The following is a 24,361-nucleotide window of genomic DNA, read 5'->3' as shown; positions in this document are numbered from 1 at the left end:
ATCAATTTCATGGAACTACCATTAAAATCACAAAGGATGACCTGCACGGTGGCTCACACCTGTAATCCCAGCACTTTGGGAGGCCAAGGTGGGAGGATTGCTTGAATCCAGGAGTTTGAAACCAGCCTGGACAACATAGTGAGACCTTGTCTCCACAAAACTAAAAAATTAACCAGGTGTGGTGGTGCAATCCTGTAGTTACAGCTACTTAGTTGGGGGCTGAGGCAGGAGGATTGCTGGAGCCCAGGAGGTCAAGACTGCAGTGAGCTATGATCACTCCACTGCACTCCAGCCTGGGCAACAGAGTGAGGCCCTGTCTCAAAAAAATAAATAAATAAAAATAAACAAAATCCCAAGAGATGACATGTATTGTGTATCTTCCCTGCACATAGTCAGTGTTTAATATATGTCAACTTCCTTATCTTCTCCCCAGCCTCATCCCCTACTTAATTCTGCAAAAGCGGCATTTTCTGGAAAGCCAACTGACAAAAAGATTGTGTTAGGGTTTCTAACAGGGTAATAAAAATGTGCCCTCTTTGCAGGATGAAAACATTTGAGGATCAGTAAATTAACAGAAAAGAAAGCGGCCCTTATGGTTTTTATTCCAGTTTCAAATAAATCTAGCTACATAGCTTTCCTATGTCTTAAAAACAGAAATAACCTCAAAGAGAAAAAAAATCAGAGTTTCACAGAGGACAGTGGCTTTCCTTCTAGGAAAGGGAAAATGAAGTTTCACGCCGGATAATCCCAACAGCTCTGTTCTCTACCTTCAAGCGTACACAGCCGGGCCTCTGCAGGCAGCCCAATTTTCTGAGAGCAAATTTGAGGAGAGGCTTTGACCCCAGACAGAGAAAGATATCTTTTCTGGTTTCAATCAGGTCAAACCAAGGGCGGGGTAAGCTTCTCTCTCTAGCCAATAGCCACCCCCTGGTCTTGCCTGGCTGGTCTACTCCTAACATGCCTGGCCCCTTAAGGAACAGGAAGCAGCTAGAGAGATCAAGGCCAGGGAGCGAGGGGCGGAGGGGTCTGGAATCAGGCTGGGCCCTGTCAGTCACACAGGAGTCTGAATTTTGTTCTACGTGCTATTGGAATCCAGTGGGGGAATTTAAACAGAAGAGGGACAAGCTCTTATTTCCTTTCTATCTAGTGGTGGTGTGGAGTATATTGCAATGGGACATATTCAAAATTGGAAAACCAATTATGGCTGCTCTTACTTGTGTCTTGAAGTTGTTAAAAAGAATTATTGGTCGGGCATGGTGGCTACGCTTGTAATCTCAGCACTTTGGGAGGCCAAGGCAGGCGGATCACAAGGTCAGGAGTTCGAGGCCAGCCTGGCCAACATAGCAAAACCCTGTCTCTACTAAAAATACAAAAATTAGCCAGGCATGGTGGCACACGCCTGTAGTTCCAGCTACTCAGGAGGCTGAGGCAGGAGAATCTCTTGAACTCGGGAGGTGGAAGCTGTGGTGAGCCAAGATCACGCCACTGCACTCCAACCTGGGCAACAGAGCAAGACTCCATCTCAAAAAAAAAGAATTATTGCCAGGCCTTCTTGGCTTAAATAAACACAATATTATCTTAAAGAAAGGTCTGGGGGTGGTGCACCACAGCTAGAAACAAAGGTTCTAGAACAGTAGCTCTCAACTGGGTTAGGGGAATGGTGATTTTGTCACCATCCCCATTCCCATCCCAGGGGACATTTGGTAATCTCTGAAGACATTTTTGGCTATCACAAATAGTCAAATGCCTAGTCTAGATGCCTACTAGACTGGCATCTAGACTGGCATCTACTAATGCTACCATGAACAGGACAGCCGTTCTCAGAAAAGAATCAAAAGGCCACAAACATCCAACAGTGTTGAAGTTAAGGAACCCTGTTACAGAGTTGAGTTTGCTGGATTTGGGTCCTAGTTCTCTCACTTAATAACTGTGTGACTTGGGGCAAGTTACTTAACTTCTCTGGGATCTTCTCCACCCTTAAGCCCAATCAATGCCTTTTCCTGCTACCAAGAGATAGAAAAGGAAAATTGAAAGGCTATCTATCCCACCTACCTTACAAGTAGGAAGACCTGCCTGGTACAGCCACGGAGAGGAGAGGGTAAAAAAACAGGATAAGAGGGCTTTTCCTATGCAGCCAGCAGAAAGAGGCACCACCTATTTCTAAGTCTCCTCTCTCCCGCCATGGGAAATTGAGAAAGCATGAGGAAAGCTTTAGGAAAAGGAATCCAGCACCCTGGCTTTGAAATAGACAGAGCCAGGTTCAATTCTATCTCCACCAAGTAGAAGTTGAGTGACCTTGAGCAACTTAACCTAAATTTCCATTAACTGTAAAATAGGAGTTATCCTTATAATAGTAAAGCATGATAACTAATTTAGTCAATCACTTCAAGAGTTTATTGTCTACTCTGTGTCAGGTAGAGAAATAAATTGTGCAAAGCATCAAGTTACACCCCTGGCACATAACAAACATTCGACAAACAGTATCTTTTTAAAAAATATATCCTTCTGATTTCAAAATGTGTTCACTATAAACTTGTGGAATACACAGTATAGTAGACATATGTTTATCTGCTCAGCATTCCTTTCTTTGGGGAAGCAAACTGTTCCATTTCTATAAAAGCTCTCCTTGGCCCACGTTCACCCCCACAGGCATGCAACCCAGCTGCACCCAATTAGAATATTCCATTCTTCTGGCCACATGCCCAGGAATGGACATGTGAACCAAGCTGAGACAATCGGACTCTTCCCTGGGCTTTTTCTGGAATCCCAAGCTCTAAAGACTACATGAGCATTGCAGAAGGCCATCTTGTTACCATCTGGGCAGAGACAGTCTGAAAATGGAGCCAGAGACAAGGGATAGAGACATAGTCAAAGACCTGTTGACGTGATCTGAGTCCCTGGATCCAGCCCTACCTGAAGCTGGTTTGACCCTTGGACTCACAAGTTATAAAAGTCAATAAATGCCCTTTCCTTAAGGGAGACTAAGTTAAATTTCTGTCACAACGAAAAGGGGTCAGAATAAGATAAACAGGAAATCATGGTAAGTAAAAGAAATCACCCCTAATCTCAAAACCCAGAGAAACCACCATGACTTTTGAATGTGTGGTCCTCCCAGGTTTTACTGTGGTGATTGTTTGCTTCATTTCATTTGTATGTTTTGGGAATGACTGGGGTGATTATTTTTAAAATATGAAAATAGGTTTTCAAACCAGACCCCCCTGGGCTTGAATCCTGAGTCTGTCCTTTACTTAGCTGTGCGGCTTTAGAAGGTTACCCAATCTCTCTGATACATGGAACATATATAGTTATGTTCTCCTTTTCTTAAAGTTGTAAGTTGACATTTTAAGTGAGAAAAAAATAGAAAGGTAACAGTTGGAAAACATAAAGGAAACAGACAAATTTAAGGAAAAAAAAGACTAAGCTTCCTGCACCGTTCATTCTTTATTACGCTAGAATGACGGGCTCCAAGCAAACACTTGAAGGGATGGGAAGGTGATGGTTGAAAGATCTAAGCACTTTCCAAGGGTTTTTTTATTTGATTAATGAAAAGGATGAGAATAATGTTTCCAGATTTAAAACAAAACCAAAAAACTGGTATAACAGTTCTCACGGCTGCAACTGGATCAGCCATGTGATACATCAAAAGGTATGTGTTATTGATTAATTATCAAAGCTCATGAAACTTTATTTCTATTACAGCAGATTATTCGTGGATGTTGTTAAAATAACTTTGCTTACTCATCGATATGGAATTATCAAAGGTCATGAAACTTTTCTTCTATTACAGCAGATTATTTGTGGATGTTGTTAAAATAACTTTGCTCACTCATTGATATGGAATTATCAAAGCTCATGAAACTTCTCTTCTATTACAGCAGATTATTCACAGATGTTATTAAAATAACTTTGCTCACTCATTGACATGGTTTGGCTCTGTGTCCCCACCCAAATCTCATCTCAAATTATAATCCCCATAATCCCCACATGTGGAGGGAGGGCCTGGTGGGAGGTGATAGGATCATGGAGGCAGTTTTCCCCATGCTGTTCTTATGATTGTGAGTGAGTTCTCCTGAGATCTGATGGTTTTATAAGGGCTGTTCCCCCTCACTCTCTCTCTTTCCTGCCACCTTGTGAAGGAGGTACGTACTTCTCCTTCCACCATGATTGTAAGTTTCCTGAGGCCTCCCCAGCCATGTGGAACTGTAAGTCAATTAAATCTCTTTCCTTTATAAATTACCCAGTCTCAGGTATGTCTCCTTTTTTTTGCTTTTCTTTTTTTTTTGAGACAGAGTTTCACTATGTCACCCAGGCTGGAGTGCAACGGTGCGTTCTCAGCTCACTCCACCTCCCACATTCAAAGGATTCTCCTGCCTCAGCCTCCCGAGTAGCTGAGATTACAGGAGCATGCCACCACACCTGGCTCATTTTTATATTATTAATAGAGATGGGGTTTCGCCATCTTTGCCAGGCTGGTCTTGAACTCCTGACCTCAAGTGATCTACCTGCCTCAGCCTCCCAAAGTGCTGGGATTACAGGCGTGAGTCACCGCACCCGGCCTCAGGTATTTCTTTATAGCAGTGTGAGAATGGATGAATACTTTCATAATATAGTAACTTCATTCACTTTCACTTTCTTAAGTACAAGATAAAGGACTAGCATTAGAGCATAAGCCATCATTGAGCAAAGTCCATAAAGACTGCACCTGATGTATCAATTAGCTGTGCTTATGACAAATGATTGTAGTGCTTTCCTCCTCTGAAAGGTTTGGGGTTCCATCAAAACCTGGGGATGCTAAATGCACATGTGTAAAAATCATCCATCCTGTGTCGTGAGAGGAAAAGTTTAACAGTTGGTACTCTGTAGAATACATAACTGAGAAAGCAATGGTAGAGTTCAAATGGTACCATCTGCAAATAATAACGAACGGTACTCATGGCCTTGGATGACCACACTAATGTACGGAATACAAACCAAAGAAAAGACTTTTCTTATTTTGAGCCAAAATGAAACTCTATTCATTATATCACTGGGACAAAGAGAATGAGAAATACTGGAATGGAAGGAAACGCCTTGTGTAAAACAAACACAGCTAAGAGAAGGAAGCAGGGAACAGACTGTGGATATAGTAGCCAGACTACATAGGAATCTAAGAATCTCAATTTCAAGATTCAGTTTTGAGGAGCTGAGTCAATATTTAAAAGAAAAAAAGAAAACCCAGTACATTGTGTTGTTTTGAGAGTGACCGACCTTCTCCGACACCGGCCCTCGGGATGAACCCTCCAGGTCCTCATGTACACGATCCAGCAACCAGAGCAGGAATTCCAGGGCGTCGTGCTGGGAATTGCCTTGGAACTGAGAGCCGTACTTGGAAACTGCATTCTGAAAGGAAAAAAGGAAATCCAGAGGTGAATTTGGCCCCTTATACAACCAAATGAAGGCTCTATGAGCACCAGGTCTACCAAGTGGTCATTATTCAGCCCTGACCTGGGATGACAGCACACAAACAGCCGGGGTAGAAATGTTCTTTCACGCCAAAGCCCGTCCTTTTGGGGCAATGTCCCCAAATGGTATGAGGGTCTCTGTATATGGGAGAAGACATTTTCTTCCCAGAGGACTGCTGATGTGTATCCTATCATTTGAAAACCCACAGAGTGGTCTCTGTTGAATATTTTGATACTGCTGACCATCTGACCCACCGAAGCTCTCTTCCTGTGACTGCTGGGGTATGATGCTCCACTAATCTTCCCTCCATTGGTCTATTCTCATGCCGTCTCTCTCTGTTCACCTAGACGGTGAACAGCCTTCTAGCCCTACTTGCTCTCCCTCGCTGATTTCATTCATTCTCATAGCTTCAACTCTTTCTTCTTTCAGAATACCCACATTTGTAGTGAAGTTGATTTCCTTAAACACCATGCATGTAGCTCCTCTACTGCCTCTTTCTAATATGTATGAAATTTAAGGATACAAACTTGTTTCTGTGGTTAGGGCATCAAATGGCTGAGCCAGCCCTTCACTCCTTTGATAAATATGCATTGAGTGCCAACCACACGCCAGGCACTATTCTAGGGACCGGGGATACAACGGTGAACAAAACGGATGAAGACTCACTGCCCTCGTTGTGTTTGCATTCCTGGTACCCCTTGCGCTGTCCTTCTATTAAATTGTGTAGCACCTTTGTCATTTTCTGCATAAATGCACATTCCAACTTTTTAAAAGTTTATTGCAAAGAGTAATATATGCACATACTAAAAAACAATAATTCAATAAAAAAGGATGTTAATGAAGTCTTCCTTCTACCTGGCCTTCATCCCATGGTACCCCTTCTCAGGGGACAGCCACTTTTAGCAGTTCCTTCAGCATCTTTCCAGGGACTTTTGCTATACATGTGTGAGCATGTGGGCATCTGGGTGTAAGCAAATCACTTGTCTGTGTGTCCACACATGCACATGCACACAGCACGTGATGGCTGTGGGACCCACTCTTAGACTGCAGAGCCAAGCCTCCAGTCTCGTCCCACACAGGTCTGTTCTCTGTTCACGCCTGCCAAAGGGACTGGTCTTAATAAGACTGAGGACCAGGACAATCCTTACCACTGCCAATCAAATCAGGCAGTCTGGGCTTTTTTTTTTTTTTTTTCCTTTCTTTCTTTTAATTTTCCCTTGAGATTTAAAGGAGACTTTAGAGGCCAGGTGCAGTGGCTCATGCCTGTAATCCCAACAACTTGGGAGGCCGAGGCGGATGGATCACTTTAAGTCAGGAGTTCGACACCAGCCAAGCCAATATAGTGAAACCCTATCTATACTACAAATACAAAAATTAGCTGGGCGTGGTGGTGCACATCTGAAACCCCAGCTACTTGGGAGACTGAGGCAGGAGAATCACTTGAACCCGGGAGGTAGAGGTTGCAGTGAGGAGAGATTGCACCACTGTACTCCAGCCTGGGTGACACAGTGAGACTCTGTCTCAAAAAAATAAAACTAAAAATAAAGGAGATTTTAGGATGAGACAAAGCAAAAATGTACGATTTAATTAACTGAAATGCTGGTTCTGAGTCTTTTTTTTTTTTTTTAAGACAGTGTTTCACTCTTGTTGCCCAGGCTAGAGTGCAATGGCACGATCTCAGCTCACTGCAACCTCCACCTATGGGTTCAAGTGATTCTCCTGCCTCAGCCTCCCAAGTAGCTGGGATTACAGGCACCTGCCACCACACCCAGCTAATGTTTGTATTTTCAGTAGAGATGAGGTTTCACCATGTTGTCCAGGCTGATCTCGAACTCCTGATTTCAGGTGGTCCCACCCGCCTCGGCCTCCCCAAGTGTGGCTCTGAGTCTTTACGTCAATCACATTAGTTTGGATTCTTCCCCCAGGCTTCTCTGCATGTTGATTCCCAAGTAGGGCTACCAGATTTAGTAAATAAAAATACAAGATGCTCAGATAGATTTGAATTTCACATAAACAATGAATATGTTTTTAGTAGAAATATGTCCCATGCAATATTTGGGACGTATTTACACTAAAAAGTTATTCATTTTTTATCTGCAATTAAAAGTCAGCTGGGCATGGTAAATATTTTTCATCTGGCAACCCTACCCCCAAACAACCCTCAAACCTATCTTCTTGTACCAACATTCTCTTCTGGGTGAGCAGCCGGCCCTTCCAACTCAAAATCTCTAAAACCAGCTCATCCTTTTAATGTAGGTGTCATCTTTCAGGTTCTCCTTCATATCGGTCAGCTGTTAAGCATTCTGGATGCTGGTTCCCAAATGTCTCCACCCTTCCCCTATAGAAGAGTCTCATTCCAACTGTTGACTTTCACCTACAGCTGACCCGGACAACAATATCTACCTAAGGAGGGACCCAGCCCCTAGGTTCTCCCCTTGCCAACCCACTGCCTTCATGGTAGACCAGACCAATTTTCCTATAGCTCAGCTGAATATTGTCATGCTCTGACTCCAAATCGTTCCTTACTCTCCTGCTCACCACCAAATAGTCCAAGCACTCTCTGTCGTTCAGCCCCAAACCATATCATTCCATGTTTCAAAGCTCCTGGTAAGTAATCCACCTGGCTGCCCCAAACACGCTTTCCTACTTCTACAGTCTAGACCTTTACTTTTTTGTTTTTTCTTTTTTTGAAATGGAGTTTTGCTCTTGTTGCCCAGCTGGAGTGCAATGGCACGACATTGGCTCACTGCAACCTTGGTCTCCTGGGTTCAAACGATTCTCCTGCCTCAGCCCCCTGAGTAGCTGGGATTACAGGGGCCTGCCACCACACCTGGCTAATTTTTGAATTTTTAGTAAAGATGGGGTTTCGCCACTTTGGCCAGGCTGGTCTTGAACTCCTGACCTCAGGTGATCCACCCGCCTCGGCCTCCCAAATTGCTGGGATTACAGGTGTAAGCCACTGCACTTGGCTTAGACCTTTGCTTTTGTTCTTCCTTCCATGTGAAATCCATTCCTCTCCAGTTAATCATGATGATCTTTTAAGCCTGACACTCTTCATCTTAGCCTGGCTATAGTACCTGACAACCTTTTCAGAAAGGAGGTGACAACTTCAAGAAGCAAGACAAGATAGGGCCTTAAAAATGTCCCTCTCCATAAACAGCAATTCCACTGTTGGCGATTTTGCCTTAGGAAATGAGAGATACAAGCAGAGATGTCTGTATATATCAAAGTTATCTGGGTGAAAACTTATGACATACTCAGATGGCCTTAAAATTTATGACGGATGAAATACAAATGATAAAGAAAACAATAATCTGGTCATAGAAGAAAAAATGCAAAAATACATATTTGAGATTGTTTTATGTATATATTTATAGATAGAAAAATAAAAGAGCAGAAAATACATGGCAAAATAGTAGCAAATGGTTATCATAGAATAATGGGATCATGAGCAATTGTTTTATTTTTATTTGTAAATGACAGTTTTTAAACAGTGAACATTGTTCTTTGTCTTTTTCCAGTTATAAAGTATTTGGCAGGTATTTCTCGGAATTTTTTTTTAATAACCTATTGATGAATACAGAAGACATTCCCCTAGAAAGTCTATGGAAACAGGCCAGGGGTGGTGGCTCACACCTATAATCCCAGCATTGTGGGGAGCCAAGGCAGGCAGGAAACGAGGTCAGGAGATTGAACCCATCCTGGCTACCAAGGTGAAACCCTGTCTCTACTAAAAATACAAAAAATTAGCCGGGCGTGGTGGCAGGCACCTGTAGTCCCATCTACTCGGGAGGCTGAGGCAGGAGAATCACTTGAACCCGGGAGGTGGAGCTTGCAGTGAGCCGAGATCGTGCCACTGCACTCCAGCCTGGGCAACAGAGCTAGACTCCATCTCAAAAATAGAAGGAAAAAAAAAAAAAGAAAGTCTATGGAAACGTAACTAGAACTGCACAAAGCAGTTCCCAAACAGTTAACTAGCTTGGGAGGAATGAACTGCAATATTTGGTTACTTATCTCACTTCTTTTTTTTCTTTCTTTTCTTTTCTTTTCTTTTTTTTTTTTTTTTTGCGCTAAGGGCTTGCTGTGTTGACCAGGCTGGTCTTGAACTGGCCTCAAGCGGTCCTCCCATCTCGGCCTCTCAAAGTGCTAGGATTACAGGCATGAGCCACTGTGCTCAGCCCTAGATTTGGTTATTTCTCTCCTTCAACATGGCATAACTCTATCTGTATGTATGTTTTATTTCCCAAACATTGATAATTTTTAACATTTCTTATTAAAATTATTCCTAGTTATTTCATATTTCTGGCTGTTTTCTGAATACAAATCTAATTTTATATGTTCTAAATGATTATTCCTTTGATTTTCTACCTTCTATCTGGTATCATTAATGACAGTAATAAAGCTAAAATAAGGATTTCTAGCATATTTTAGCAATTTTCTTTCTAATATTTTTTACTCCATTTCCATTTTATGTCTTACTATTTTGTCCAGAACTTCCAAAACACAAGAGTGGTGAAGAAGGCATCCTTGTTTTTAAAAAGCCATGTCTCCAGTATATCACTATAGATCTAAAATTGATGCTTAAGCACATAAGCTAATATAAATTCCAGATGGCTAAAATTTTTAATATAACCATAGAAAAGCTGGTACACAAAATCAAATATTTATCATAATGTCTGATATAAATAAATCTAAATCTTCCAATATTGGGGTGGGAGAAGGAGACAGTTTTGAGAAAATATTTGTAGCAAATATGACAAGAACTAAGGAACTTACAGAAACATAAAAACATTGAGACCAAAGCAGAATAGATAGATGCATAAGAACATTGAGCAGATGGGCTGGGTAAAGTGGCTCACAGGTCAGGAGTTCAAGACAAGCCTGGCCAACATGGTGAAACCCTGTCTCTACTACAAATACAAAAATCAGCCAGGCATGGTGGCGCACGCCTGTAGTCCCAGCTACTCGGAAGGCTGAGACAGGAGAATTGCTTGAACTCGGGAGGCAGAGGTTGCAGTGAGCCAAGATTGCACCACTGCCACACTCCAGCCTGGGTGACAGACTGAGACTCTGTCTCAAATAAAAAACAAAAAAAACAAAAAAAACAAACAAAAAAAACATTGAACAGCTGATTCCAAGAGGAGACTTGCAACTAGTAAAGAAACATGGAAAAATCGTCCACCTCGCTCCTAATCAAAGAAATAAAAATAAAAAACTATTTTTAGAAGTTTAGAAGATGATGTTATTTCTTAGGATGCAAAGGCACAAGAGCAATATAATGAACTTTGGTGACTCGAGGGGAAGGATAGGAGACGGGTGAAGGATGAAAGACTGCACACTGGGTCCAGTGTCCATTGCTCGGGTGCACCAAAGTCTCTGAAATCACCACTAAAGAACTTATCCATGTAACCAAATACTGCCTGTTCCCCAAAAACCTATTAAAATTTTTAAAAATATGATATTTCTTTTTGTTCAATAAATTAATAATAAGGGATGAAGATTTATTATACAGCCTGGTGATTACAGTTAATATATTATATACTTGAAAATTGCCAAGGGAATAGATCGTAAATGTTCTAACCACAAAAACGTAGGTATGTTGGCCGGGCGTGGTGGCTCATACCTGTAATGAGAGGCCGAGGCAGGTGGATCACTTGGGGTCAGGAGTTTGAGACCAGCATGGCCAACATGGAGAAACCCCATGTCTACTAAAAATACAAAAAATAGCTGGGCATGGTGGTGCATGTCTGTAATCCCAGCTACTTGGGAGGCTGAGGCAGGAGAATCGCCTGAACCCAGAAAGTGGAGGTTGCAGTGAGCCGAGATAGCGCCCCTGCACTCCAGCCTGGGTGACAGAGTGAGACTCTGTCTCAACCACAACAGCAACAACAAAAACTCAATATTTAAAAGTAAGATGGTGACTACACAGGTTCACACATTTGTTAAAACTTCCTAAATTTTATGCTTATAATGGGTACATTTCACTGTATATAGTTTAGACCTCAATAAAGTTTATTTAAAAAGTAAAAATAGAAAGATAATAAAACAGTCATACTTTTGCTTTGACTATGTAATTCCATTTGTAGGAATTAAGCTTATGGGAATAATCACAGCTGAGGACAATGATTTAAATACAAGAAACTTCAATACAGTATAATACTGAAAACTGGAAACTCCATTTCCATTTTATGTCTTACTGTTTTGTCCAGAACTTACAAAACACAAGAGTGGTGAAGAAGGCATCCTTGTTTTTCAAAAGCCATGTCTCCAGTATATCACTGTAGATCTAAAATTGATGCTTAAGCACATAAGCTAATATAAATTCCGGATGGCTAAAATGTTTAATATAACCATAGATCTCCATAAAGAATTGGTTAATTTAATAATATATTAATTGTTAAAGACTTAATTATTAATGATTGTTGTGTATTATTAAGACTAGGAAAATGTCTTGTAACAATGCTTAAATGAGAAAAGCAGGATATAAAACTAAAATTTTCAATTGTTTGTATATACCTTGAAACATATCAGTATATTTACAATGGTTATCTCTAGGGGTTAAAATTACAGATCTCTTTTTTTTTCTACATTTTAACTTTTTTTTTTTTTTACAATGTACAACATTTAATTACATCATTAGAAAAGCATAGAAAATCAAATATTGCATATTCTCACTTATAAGCAGGAGCTAAATCTTGGGTACACATGGACATAAGGAAGGGAACAATAGACACTGAGGACTGCAAAAGGAAGGAGGGAGGCAGGGGGACAAGGGCTGAAAAACTTCCTGTTGAGCACTATGTTCACTATCTGGGTGACAGGGTCAAGAGAAGCTCAAACCTCAGAACACACAATACACCCTTATAACAAACCTGCACATGTACCCACTGAATCTAAAATAAAAATATAAAATTTAAAAAAAGAAAGAGAAGAAAAGAATTCTAGATAATACCACGGACAGGACTTTTCTTTCTGTTTTTCAGAGGGAGTCTCGCTCTGTCACCCAGGCCAGAGTACAGTGGCACAATCGGCTCACTGCAACCTCCGCCTCCCAGGTTCAAGCAATTCGCCTGTCTCAGCCTCCTGAGTAGCTGGGACTACAGGCACACGCCACCACGCCCGGCTAATTTTTGTATTTTTAGTAGAGACAGGGTTTCACCATATTGGTCAGAAGGCTGAGGTAGGAGGATTGCTTGAGCCCAGGAATTGAAAACTGTAGTGAGCTATGATGACACCACTATACTCCAGCCTGGGTGACAGAGTGACTCTCTCTCTTAAAGAGAGAGAGAGGGCAAGGAAGGAAGGAAGGAAAGAAGGGAGGGAGGCAGAGAGAGAGAAAGAGAGGGAGAGAGAGAGAAAGAGTGGGAGAGAGAGAGAGAAAGAAAAAGAAAGAAAGAGGAAGGAAGAAAGGAAAAGAGAGAGAGAAAGAGAAAGGAAAATACAAGACAAGACTCCTTAAGAAAACCTTGTGTGGTGTGTCTGCAACTAATTCTCCAGCCTTTCCTCCCCAGCCAAGTGGGCTTTTATTCATTTATTGAACTGAAGGTCTCTCGGCCCCACCTCCTTCCCTGGTTGGCATTCCAGTTCCCAGGTCCTGGAACGCACTCTCCCATCTTCCCAAGCCCTTCATTGACACCTAATCCTTCAAAATTCAACTCGGCGGTTGGTTACCTCTCCAGGGAAGCTTTCCCTGCCTACCCCACAGGATCTCCCCCAATCCAATCACATTTTCCTGCTGTAACTGTCATAGCACCTTGTATTTGTCCTTTCTAACATGTTTCTGTTCCAATCATGTGCCTGTGTGATTATTTCATTAACATCCATTTCTACCTCTAGACCATAAGCTCCTGGAGAGCAGCCCCAGGATCTGGGTTTGTACTCATCACTCACCATGCATTCCATGCATTCCTAGTCTACTCTCTGGACATTCAAATAATATTTGTTGAACGAATGTTTCCCCATCTGTAAAATAAGAAGAGCTCACCTAGATTTCAATCCATAATATTTAAAGCCTGGATTCTGGGATCCTCCACTCCTCCCTCCAAAGCTGACTACCCAAAAATCCCAGGAAATTCCAGATTGTATCTCCCTCATTAACATATTACAAACTTGATTATCCTTCAATTCCCTGAGGCTTACTGGGAGCTCCCAGGCCCTGGGGATTTGACAGCGGGAGAGAGATAGGAAATTCTGGTGAGTCATTGAGGGTGATTACTAATTTCGGAGTTTTTTGTTTTGTTTTGTTTTGCTTTTTTGAGACGGAGTCTCGCTCTGTTGCCCAGGCTGGAGTGCAGTGGCGCAATCTCGGCTCACTGCAAGCTCCGCCTCCCGGGTTCACGCCATTCTCCTGCCCCAGCCTCCCCAATAACTGGGACTACAGGCGCCCGCCACCACGCCCAGCTAATTTTTTTTTTTTTTTGTATTTTTAGTAAAGACGGGGTTTCACCGTGTTAGCCAGGATGGTCTCGATCTCCTGACCTCGTGATCCACCCGCCTCGGCCTCCCAAAGTGCTGGGATTAAAGGCGTGAGCCACCGCGCACGGCCAATTTCGAAGTGTTTTCAAACTACTGCAGCCCTCTCCCATTGCTGTGGTAACTGGATGGAAATGCATCTAGCAAGAGAAAATGTACATAAAGATTACCTCCCTCCCTCCTCTAGGTTTCTGCAGGTGAGAAGGTGTCGTGATAGAATAATGAACATTTCCTGTGGGGCTGGCACTGTGTTCTACATAGAACTCATTTAATACAACAACCCTATAACGAGGTAAGTACCATTATGGTTCTATATTAAAGATGAAGAAAGTTGCGGCACAGAGAGATCTGGTAACTTGCTCAAGGTCACAAAACTCCAGAGACCTTGCTCTTAACCACTATACTATACTGCCTCTTTCTTAAAAAGCAAATGTCACCAAAAAGAGACATTTAGTGACAACCATTTGACCCACTGGCTGCTGCAGAACAGTGCTTCACTAATGGAGGCAGGAGGGAGGAAGGTGGGGGTTGGCATCTCATGGGTCACATGGCAAACACTGCTTTCTCGGGCTGAAACTCAAGAGCGGTGATGCTTGTGGAATGAACACTGACAGGTTTCCCCCTCCCCCAAGAACAACAATCACTAGTCTGTAGGGAGCTTCAGTTCTCTGCCCAGAGCTGCGGGTTTCTTCTTCTTTTTTTTCTTTTTTTTTTTTGCAGGAAGCAAGCCATGTGCATCAATTATCAGGAACGCTTTAATCCAACTGGGACCCCAAACAAACACCCCGTTTTAATCCCGGGTGAAGTGATACAAACAATTTACAAAGCCTCACGACCCGGCAGCAACCCGAGTAAGTAGACCGTGATCTTGCAGACAATAAAATGCAAGCCCGTGCTCATACATTGTAGGGGATTGAATGCGCCTTAAACAAAAGGATGCTATCTCCAAAATAGCACGCTCACTGCCTTTGCTGGGCACTCAGCACGGTACCTGGCCTGTAGGTTGTCAGATTCCACTGGGCTTAGAATAAAATCCAAACTCTTTACCGTTGCCTCCTAGGTCTTACGTGATCTGGCGAAACTCATCTGCCTCCTAAGCTCCAACGCCACTGGTTTTCTTTCCATGTCTCCAGTACTCAGCTCCTTCGGGTCTATGGCAATTGTACTTGCTGTTCTCCCTGCCTGGATTAGTCCTACAGCTTTCCCTGACTGCATCCTTCTCATCATTCAGATCTCAACGCAAGCATCACCTCCTTCCTCTGAGGCCTTGGCCTTCAACATCCCATTCCCTACCCCACATCATTCCAGACTGGAAGCTCTAGAGCTGGCATTAGAACACTGTCTGGCCCACAAGCCTTCAATACTTCAACAAATGCTTGTTGAATCCAAAAACGCTGATTACCCTTCAATCTGCCAGCTCACCCCACTCCCTCTCAAAATACCTAGGAGAATTAATTTATAAAGAAAACATAAGCAAGCGACAGCGTAACACATCGACTCAAAACAAAGCCGGTAATCCGGGGCTGAACTGGTCAACGGCATTTAAAGAAGGCCCCAAGAAAACCCTTTCCTGATCGTGCACACACTTTTAAGAGGCGAAACCAGGGGGACAGGGCGGTCGGCGGCGCAGCGCTGCCTACCTTGAACTCCGCGGAAAGTTGGGGCGTGTATTCGCGAGTCCAGAGCGCGCGCACCAGCGCCGCCAGCTGCTCGGTGACCTCGGCGCGGCCCGGCGCCGCCCGGTAGCGCCCCAGCGCCAGGAACTCGGCCAGCAGGTCGGTGTTGCTGAGACACTGCACCACCGCGTTCATGAAACAGGTGTTGCCGTGGTTCTTCAAGCCCTGAGCGCCCGGCGGCCGCGCCCCATCGCCGGCGGGGAGCTGGGGCTGGGGTCCGGGCGGGCGTTCCTCCCCGGGGCTCCCGGGGGCCGCTGGAACTGGGCCCGGGGCGCAGGCGAAGCCCCCCTCACCGTCGCCATCACAGTGTCCCGGCTGGGGCCGGGGCGGTGAGTCCCCGGGGCGTGAGCGGCTGCCCAGCGCCAGCAGGAAGCGGCTGAACAGGCGGCGCAGGGAGCGGCGGCGGCGGGGCCGGGGCGCGAGCGGTCCCCCTCCTGCCGCGTCCCCGGGGCCCAGGTCCATGGCTGCCGCCGGCGCAGCTCCAGGCGCGGAGCCCCCGGGCCCGAGGCGGACGAGCGGCCAGCAGGCCCTACAGCTTCTCTAAGGCTCCTGGTGCCGGCTACCTGCGGGCCAGGTGTGCGGGGACGGGGCGGAGGCGGAGCCAAGGGCGGGGCAGCCCCGCCCCGCGCGGGAATCTGGCGGCACGACCAGCCCCCTCCAGGGCAGCGCCGGGCCACCCCTACCCGTGCCTGGTGCCGCCCCCGCGGCGCTGACTGGGAGTCTTCGTGGTCGGATTCCCCACCCTTCCTTACCTCGTAAACCGACAGACCTGGGTTTCGCCGCTGCTCCTGTTCCTCGAGCAGCCTTCAAGCAGTAGAAATTACGGAGAAATGAACATTCTGAAAGCGCCTAGTAAGTGGCAAAGGCCTGGCTACTGCAGGAAGAAAAGGGCAAGGCAGGCATCTCCAGAGCACAGCCTCGGGCGTGGTGAGAGGCGCGCGCTGGGTGCTGTGTGGGGGTGGGGAGCGCTTTTGTGCACCGCTGGTTCCTCCGCAGGCTCAGGTGTGTGCAGACAGGTGTCGCCACCTCCTTCCAGACCGTCTGCCCCTTGGGGGAGGCAGAGCCTGTGCCTGCACCCGCCAACCCGGGACCTGAACTGGGAGCCACGTGTTGCCCTGTGAAAAAAGCCCCCGAGTGGTTGTGGTTTGCTTTTTTACACCACAGATTGGGTTAGAATCATTTTCCAAAAACTTGCAAGACTTGATCACCCTTGCTTTAATCGGCAAGGAAGGGGGCTCAGAGAGGTTATCGCAACGTAGGGAGGCCGCCCGATCCGTAAGCAGGGAAACCGGAATTCGACCTGGATCTATGGACTGCCAAGTTCAGGCCCTTTCCAACCTCAGTATTTGCTAACCAGGAAGTTTTCAGGCTCTCAGGCGCGCCCCCTACGCGGTTTCTGGTTCACTCCTTAACGCACGATCCTTGTTGAATGATTGCCCAATCAGAATTAGTTTGGCCTTGCCCCGCCCTTGATTCCCTGGGTAACCCTGGGCCCCTCCCCCACCCCTCACTTTATCCCATGCAACTGTCAGGTTTATAATTAATCAGGCAAGGTCTTGCAAAATGAGTTTCTCGTCAATTTCTAGCTCAGAAAGAGATCAGCACCATGTGAGATGCAGTATTCTAACGCTCTGAAATGTTACTTGTTGTTTAATAAGTGATCATCATTTATTAAATATTCTTGATCCTGGCCGGGCGCGGTGGCTCACGCCTGTAATCCCAGCACCTTGGGAGGCCGAGACGGGCGGATCACCTGAGGTCAGGAGTTCAAGACCAGCCTGGCCAACATGGTGAAACCCCGTCTCGACTAAAAATACAAAATTAGCCAGGCGTGGTGGCTCATGCCTGTAATCCTAGCTACTCAGGAGGCTGAGGCAGGAGAATCGCTTGATTCAGTGAGCCGAGATCGCGCCATTGCACTCCAGTCGGGCGACAAGAGCTAAATTCCGTCTCAAAAAACAAACAAACAAACAAAAAACTTGATCTTTCAAACCGGGTTGCAGCAGTTACCTCATGCAAAAAAGCAGCCTTACTTAAAGGATAAATAACATGCTTAAAACATCAGACGGTACTCTGAATCGGAGACTTGTGTTGTGGAAAATGCCATTATTTACCCCTCTCTGGAAAAAGATACCCGGTTGGGTGATTAATACACAAGGACACAAGGTCCATTTCATCATCCTTCTGGTGGAAAGCACAGAAGAAAGATGTAATGGCCAACTCCAATAAAGCATCTCTGAAATTTCATCTTTCTTTGGTAATTGTCCTGAGATCCCCAACACCACACATTTTCTTTGAGAAAGCATGCATATTTCTCTCTACCCTGTCAGGAATTCTGCCGATGCTTTAGTACGTTAGTCACTTAATTCTCACAATAACCTTTTGAGCAGGAACTTACTCTTGCTTGACAAAAGAGAAAATTGTGGCTCAGAGAATTTTTAAGAAGCCTGCCCAAGATCTGGATTTAAATCTGAGTCTAGTCCCATATAGCTTGACCAATGAAATGGCAATTAAGAAGGAAATTCACCTCACCTTATTTTTAGAGGATAATAGCAATGCTGTCTGTGCACAGATCATGAGGAAGGTCTGTGGGTTTTGCAGAGTTGCAGAAAACAAATTATAACAGAAAACCTACAACTAAGAATTTATTCAAAATGTAAAAAGTTCTAATTAGAGTCTGCACAAATTATTCTTGAACATACTTCAATTTTAATATGCAATTTAAGAATATAAAATGCATTCTATAAAGAAAAAGAAAAAAATTGACTCGAACAAAAACAGAGCTGTGAGAAATGAAGACTAGTGTTGGAGTTATCTCAACTCAGTCTTCAACAGGACTGTGTGCAACACCAAGGCTCAGAGACATCTCAGCTTCAGGAGGTATATGGGTACTTCCATCGCAAAATGGCTCCATCGGCACTTACACTAACAATATATTGATTTCCTGGACTTATGCGGATGCGTGTGATGTTGCCACTGTGTCCCACCCCAACGTGAGTCACTTCACACTCATTATAATCCCAAACTTTGACCAGATGGTCATTTCCACCTGAAAAAGATAAACACGTATATGGCATTGCTGCAATAGGAGAGAGAGAAACAGCCCTGATTTCAAATAACTGGATCATTTTCAACATGGTCCCCATGTATCTGTCTTTATAATGACACTTTTACTTGATTATAAAAATCTATCTGTTGCAGTAAATTTGAAGAGGAGGGGGAAATACAAAGAGGTAAAATCACATTTCATCCCACTACCCAGAAATAACCACTAGTAATATCTTGGCTTAGTTCCTTCCAGTCTTTTCTCTATAAGTATACTGGTATACATATACATCATATATATGATTGGGATCACACTGTGTCTAGTTTGATATCTGCTTTATAGTCAATGTACTTGTGAAACTTAATTCATTTCATGCATGTATTTATTTTTTACTTATTTATTTATTGAGACGGACTGTCTGTCACTCAGGCTAGAGTGGAGTGGCATGATCTCAGCTCACTGCAGCCTCCGCCTCCCAGGCTCAAGCAATTCTCCTGTCTCAGCCTCCCAAGTAGCTGGGATTATAGGCGCGCACCACCATGCCCGGCTAATTTTTGTGTTTTTAGTAGACACAGGGTTTCACCATGTTGGCCAGGCTGGTCTCGAACTCCTGACCCCAGGTGATCCACCTGCCTTGGCCTCCCAAAGTGCTAGGATTACAGGCATGAGCCACCACACCTGGCCGCATTTATTTGTTAATATCCTGATGAATCAAAGCGCTTGGCAGGAAATGATAATGATGTTCCAAGCGGCATGTTGTGTGGTAAATGCCCCTTTGAAATATTGGTTAATTCATTTGTTTTGGTGGGAAGGGCATAGCATCATGCAATAATAAAGTGGAATTAAAAGACTGGCTTTTAAGACTTTAGAAGTATGCTGGACAGCCCAGGCCATTTAAAGGCCCCATTTCTATTATCAATGCCCACCAAAAAAAGCAAGCCTAGCAATCTAAGTCTTGGCTTTTATTTGTGCTCTTAAGGCTCTTGTGCAAATGTTTCCTCTCATTGAAATGTGACTTCTGGATTTTTCTTTCTCAGCCACATTGGCTGCAGTATTGGTTGGAATCTGATTCTAACCAAGTTGCCTTGAGACCCTTTTGTTGTCTTTTCCAATTGCCTCTAGCCTGGGAGTTCCTTCCATGTCCTCGTCTAAATAAGCCAGGCTTGGCTTTTTCCTATCCCAGGACTAACCTGTGACAAAGTGCACCCCTTCCTGTGTGATATCCATGCCATTTATCGACCCAGACAGGGAACCTTCCAATTCTCTGATTACTGTCCCATCAAATACTTCCCAGTAAGCAATCTGGAATTCAGGAAAGAAGCATTAAGCAGGACTCAGCTCAGGAGAGTCATCCATGCACATGCTAACAAAAGATGGCTCTACTTTATATAGAAGGGAGCAAAAATACACCACGGGATGATACTGGCTGAAATTATAAATAGGCTACAGCAGGGGGTGGCAAAACCATTTTAATATTTTTAGTATTGGTTTTAAATTTGCATTCTATTTAAAGAGATGTTGATGTGCTGATAAACCTGGATTAAGACAGAAAGGGCTTTTGATAAGACTAAGAAGATTCAGCCTGAAGCAAGCTGTAAAAGAAAGAACAGCCTCTGCATCCACAGCTAAGCTTCAGGCCTGGAGGGAGGAAAAGCATTTTCTTCCTTCTCACTGGGGGATGAGCACTCCCCACTCCCCAGAGTTTTAGAGACTGGGCTGTACAGGCACCCTCCCACTGGGACTGCGCCCTCCCTTTTCCTCACCCCACCCTTATTCCCAACTTTCCCTTCTGCTCCAAAGCACTGAAATATTCCACAGGATAGAGTTTAAAGAGGAACTGGTAACCTTGGTTCCCTGTTGGGGAGCAGAACTACCTTAGGGATGGAGAGACAGGTGCCTAAAGGAGGGTGATTTTTTTCCTGAATATACTGCCTTTGTACCTTAAACTTTGTGAATGCACAATCTATTCAAAATTTAAATTTCCTTCTTAGGAAAGAATGCTTCTGTTTATGATAGCAAAGACAGGGAATCAACCTAAATGCCCATCAATGATAGACTGCATAAAGAAAATGTGATACGGCCAGCTGGGTGCAGCGGCTCACACCTATAATCCCAGCACTTTGGGAAGCCGAGTTGGGCCCATTGCTTGAGGTCAGGAATGCGAGACCAGCCTGGGCAATATGGTGAAACCCTGTCTGTACTAAAAATACAAAAATTAGCTGGATGTGGTGGCACACACCTGTAGTGCCAGCTACTTGGGAGGGTGAGTCATGAGAATCACTTGTACCCAGGAGGTGAAAGTTGTAGGAGGTTGCAGTGAGCTGAGATTGTGCCACTGCACTCCAGGCTGGGTGACAAAGTGAGACTCTGTCTCCAAAAAAAAACAGAATAAACTTAAGAAAATGGGGCAGATATATACCACGGAATACTATGCAGCCATGAAAAGGAACAAGATCATGTCCTTTGCCGGGACATGGATGGAGTTGGGAGCCATTATCCTCAGCAAACTAACGCAGGAACAGAAAACCAAACACCACATGTTCTCACTTACAAGTGGAAGCTGAAGGATGAAAAGAGATGGACACATGTGGGGAAACAACACACTCTGGGCACCTGTCGGGGGGTGATGGGTGCGGGGAGGAAGAGCATCAGGAAGAATAGCTAATGCATGCAGGGCTTAATACCGAGGTGATGGGATGATCCGTACAGCAAACCACCACGGCACATGTTTACCTATGGAACAAACCTGCACATCCTGCACATGTACCCCTGAACTTAAAATAAAGTTGAAGAAAAAAAAAAAGAGTGCTTGACCAGGAATCAGGAGTGCAAACCTGCACGTGCATTTCATTTGTTTCTCATTGTTTCATGTCGGAAACGTGCTGTGTTCCAGTCACTATGCCAGGAGTCTGTATTCCTCTGAATCTAGCTAGACATTATGCATACTATTTCTTGTTAACTTTTTTCTTTTGCTTTGTAATGTCTGTTGATGCTTGATCATGTTAACAAAAAAGTTCTGATTTCATAGTAAACGCCTAAAGAGATAGAAAACCATGCCAGAACCCATGTTTCTCAGGAATCACACCCACAGAAGTAGTTGGAACTTGACTGCCTGCCTTCCCAGCCAAAGAAGCCAAACTGACACTCTCCTGGGCAGCCCCAGTAGGGCTCCATCTTACTGGAGTGTCCTCTGCCAGAGATGCCCTTCCTTGAGGTCTAGGCATTGACTGAGTCCTTCTGTCATTCAGGCCTCACTCAGATGCTGCTCCTTAAGGAGGCCTTCACCCACCACCCCAGCTGAAGGAGCTTTCCCCCGCCCGCCAGTATCATGTCACCTGTTCTATCTCCTTTCTCATTCCTTTCACCATCTCATCTCTTGTTCACTTGTTATTCATTGTCCATTCATGGATTGGTTCATGTGTGTATTAGCCAATTCCATCCCCTCCTACCCAAAATAAATTAGGGAAGTAAGGTTCATGAGAGCAGGGACCCCTTGCTTGCTCCAAGGGTGAACATTCCCCCAAACAGAAGGATGAACCTTCACCTTCCTCTTTAGCTGGGAAATCTGTACCATATGTAGAATTTTTTTTTTTTTTTTAAGAGAGAGTCTTGCTCTGTCACCCAGACTGGAGTGCAGTGGTGCAATCTTGGCTCGCCGCAACCTCCACTTCCCGGGTTCAAGCAATTCTCATGCCTCAGCCTCTTGAGTAGCTGAGATTACAGGCACCCGCTACCACACCCTACTAATTTTTTGTAGAGATGGGGTTTCACCATGTTGGCTAGGCTGGTCTTGAACTCCTGACCTCAGGTGATCCACCCGCCTCAGTCTCACAAAGTGCTGGAATTACAGGCATCAGCCACCACGCTTGGCTCCGTGTGTAGATTTTTAATGTATTGATGAAGTACAGTGCTGAGAGATGAGGAGCTCTATTGCCTTTCTGTCTGAATTTAGTCAAAGTGATAACTGGTTTGGGCACAGCAATTCTACTCCAGTCTCAGAAATTCGCTAATAATAAAAACCAATCTATTGAGTACCTACTATGTGCCAGACCCCCTGCTATAAGCACCATGGGCGAGCATGACTTTAATCCTCACTCTATGAGGTCAGTGGTACCATTTCCACTTAACAGGTGGGGAAGTGAAGACACTGGAAGGTGATATGGCCTTTCCAAAGTGGCATGGCTGATTGATGACAGACCACCATTGGAAACAAGGTGGTTTGACTCCAGAGCCCGCACCCTCCACCACAACGCCTCACTGCTTTTCTCTTGCGCTGGAAAGATCTCATCTCTCACTGGGAGGACTCACCTTTCTGTCTGTTCCGCTGGTGATGATCTGGAACTCCTCAGGGTGATAGCACACACACTGAAATAAGGTGTTGGCTAGTATCATCTGATTCCTCCTGAGACGCCTGGAAAGTAGATTCAAAAGCTGTGAAAGTCGACTTTCTCTTCCCTAGGAAATTTATTCACTATTCAAGCTGGATTTGGTGCAAGCTGGGATTTGGGTTGGTTTATCTCTATGCCAAACATCTCATACTGCTCAGCACAGTGGTGCTTGTATTTCTTCAAAACAGACTTCAGGTCACCCTGTCCTCTCTACTTCTGTGTACTCCGGTTGGCCTATCAGTGACCACCAGAGGACAATGGGAAGGGCCCTTTCCTAAAGACAGAGCACGAAACTCAATGAGAACCCTTAAGTTCCAGGGAAGAGGAAGCAGAAGAGGCTGAACTCACAGCCAACCTGCTGCCTCCCACACAATGTACTTGAGTCTTGAGGCCACCATTTGGAAGTGGAGCTCCCTACAGTCTGAGAAGCAGAATGTGGGGAAGGGTATTTTATTTTGTTTATGTTTTAATCATCGATGTATCTTTAATTCACAAATAAAAGCTGTAGCAAGATGTCATGTACACATTTGTACACAGGTTTGGACGTACCATATCATGCACAACCCTCGGAAAGCACGAGCCTGTCACGTGGGGATGTCCCAAAAGCTGGCAGGCTCAACCCTTGTCTGCATATGGTAAGAAGTCCCTCCCAAGACCCACCCCTTACCCTGCCCAGGGTGCCCCCAAGAAGGAGCTGGCCTCCCGCAACTGAAGACAGCCCGGCCTGGGAAGGGTATTTTTAAAATGGGTATTATGGGCCGAGTGCAGCAGCTCACGCCTACAATCCCAGCACTTGTGGGAGGCCAAGGCGGGCAGATCACCTGAGGTCAGGAGATTGAGACCAGCCTGGCCAACATGGTGAAACCCCGTCTCTACTAAAAATACAGAAATTAGCCAGGCGTGGTGGCGCATGCCTGTAATCCCAGCTATTTGGGAGGTTGAGGCTAGAGAAGCACTTGAACCCGGGAGGCAGAAGCTGCAGTGAGCCAAGATCATGCCACTGCACCACGCCTGGCCAGGATCTGCATTTTAAACCAGCGTTTCAGTTGATTTTTATGTGCGTAATAGAACCCCTGCCTTAGATACTGTACCAAGAAATATGTAAATATCGCTTCTCCTTCCACAGACAATGTGGTGGGTGGCCATCTCACAGGCCAGGCTTTCCTGGCTAAAAAATGCACCTTCTGCACAGTTTCTTCTCATTATGGAAGTTTTCAAACGTGGTATCTGAGCTGAGCATTTTTAAAGATTTTGGCACAAGAATTCCTGCTACACAACGGAACAGCTTTAAGGATTTGAGGCAGTCACAAACCATCCATAGAAATAAGTTCAGACAT

At 44.7% G+C, this 24,361-nt stretch overlaps 2 protein-coding genes and 1 long non-coding RNA gene across 13 annotated transcripts in view; 1 reads left to right on the top strand and 2 right to left on the bottom strand.

The window, feature by feature from the left end:
* USP43 (ubiquitin specific peptidase 43) overlaps positions 1-17,017 on the bottom strand; it is an 85,197-nt gene extending 68,180 nt beyond the window's left edge. For 2 of the 7 annotated variants that reach the window (XM_019013671.4, XM_031003530.3), the window contains exons 1-2: positions 15,555-17,015; positions 5,248-5,379 (exon numbers count right to left, since the gene is read on the bottom strand). In XM_019013671.4, the coding sequence (XP_018869216.2) occupies positions 5,248-5,379; positions 15,555-16,052 (630 nt within the window). In that variant the 5' untranslated portion in view covers positions 16,053-17,015. Of the gene's footprint in view, positions 1-5,247; positions 5,380-13,332; positions 14,036-15,554 lie in introns of those variants that run through there. The other 5 variants (XM_055367483.2, XM_055367482.2, XM_063700624.1 and 2 more) reach the window with 5 other exon arrangements.
* On the top strand, positions 14,119-15,561 carry LOC129528026 (uncharacterized). The gene is made up of 3 exons (XR_008673161.2): positions 14,119-14,206; positions 14,635-14,765; positions 14,975-15,561. It is a non-coding gene; the product is annotated as an uncharacterized lncRNA (long non-coding RNA).
* A 1,202-nt stretch (positions 17,018-18,219) lies between the features above and the next one.
* The window catches only part of CFAP52 (cilia and flagella associated protein 52), a 63,709-nt gene continuing 57,567 nt past the window's right edge, over positions 18,220-24,361 (bottom strand). For all 5 annotated transcript variants that reach the window (XM_019013668.4, XM_063700625.1, XM_019013669.3 and 2 more), the window contains 3 exons: positions 22,945-23,047; positions 19,827-19,938; positions 18,220-18,639 (listed from right to left, as the gene is read on the bottom strand). In XM_019013668.4, the coding sequence (XP_018869213.3) occupies positions 18,464-18,639; positions 19,827-19,938; positions 22,945-23,047 (391 nt within the window). In that variant the 3' untranslated portion in view covers positions 18,220-18,463. The remainder of the gene's footprint in view (positions 18,640-19,826; positions 19,939-22,944; positions 23,048-24,361) is intronic.

The sequence above is a fragment of the Gorilla gorilla genome, chromosome 19, assembly GCF_029281585.2.
Source record: "Gorilla gorilla gorilla isolate KB3781 chromosome 19, NHGRI_mGorGor1-v2.1_pri, whole genome shotgun sequence".
Lineage (NCBI taxonomy): Eukaryota > Metazoa > Chordata > Mammalia > Primates > Hominidae > Gorilla > Gorilla gorilla.
The sequence above is the reverse complement of the archived record's forward strand: the minus strand, read 5'-3'. Positions and strand labels throughout refer to the sequence as shown.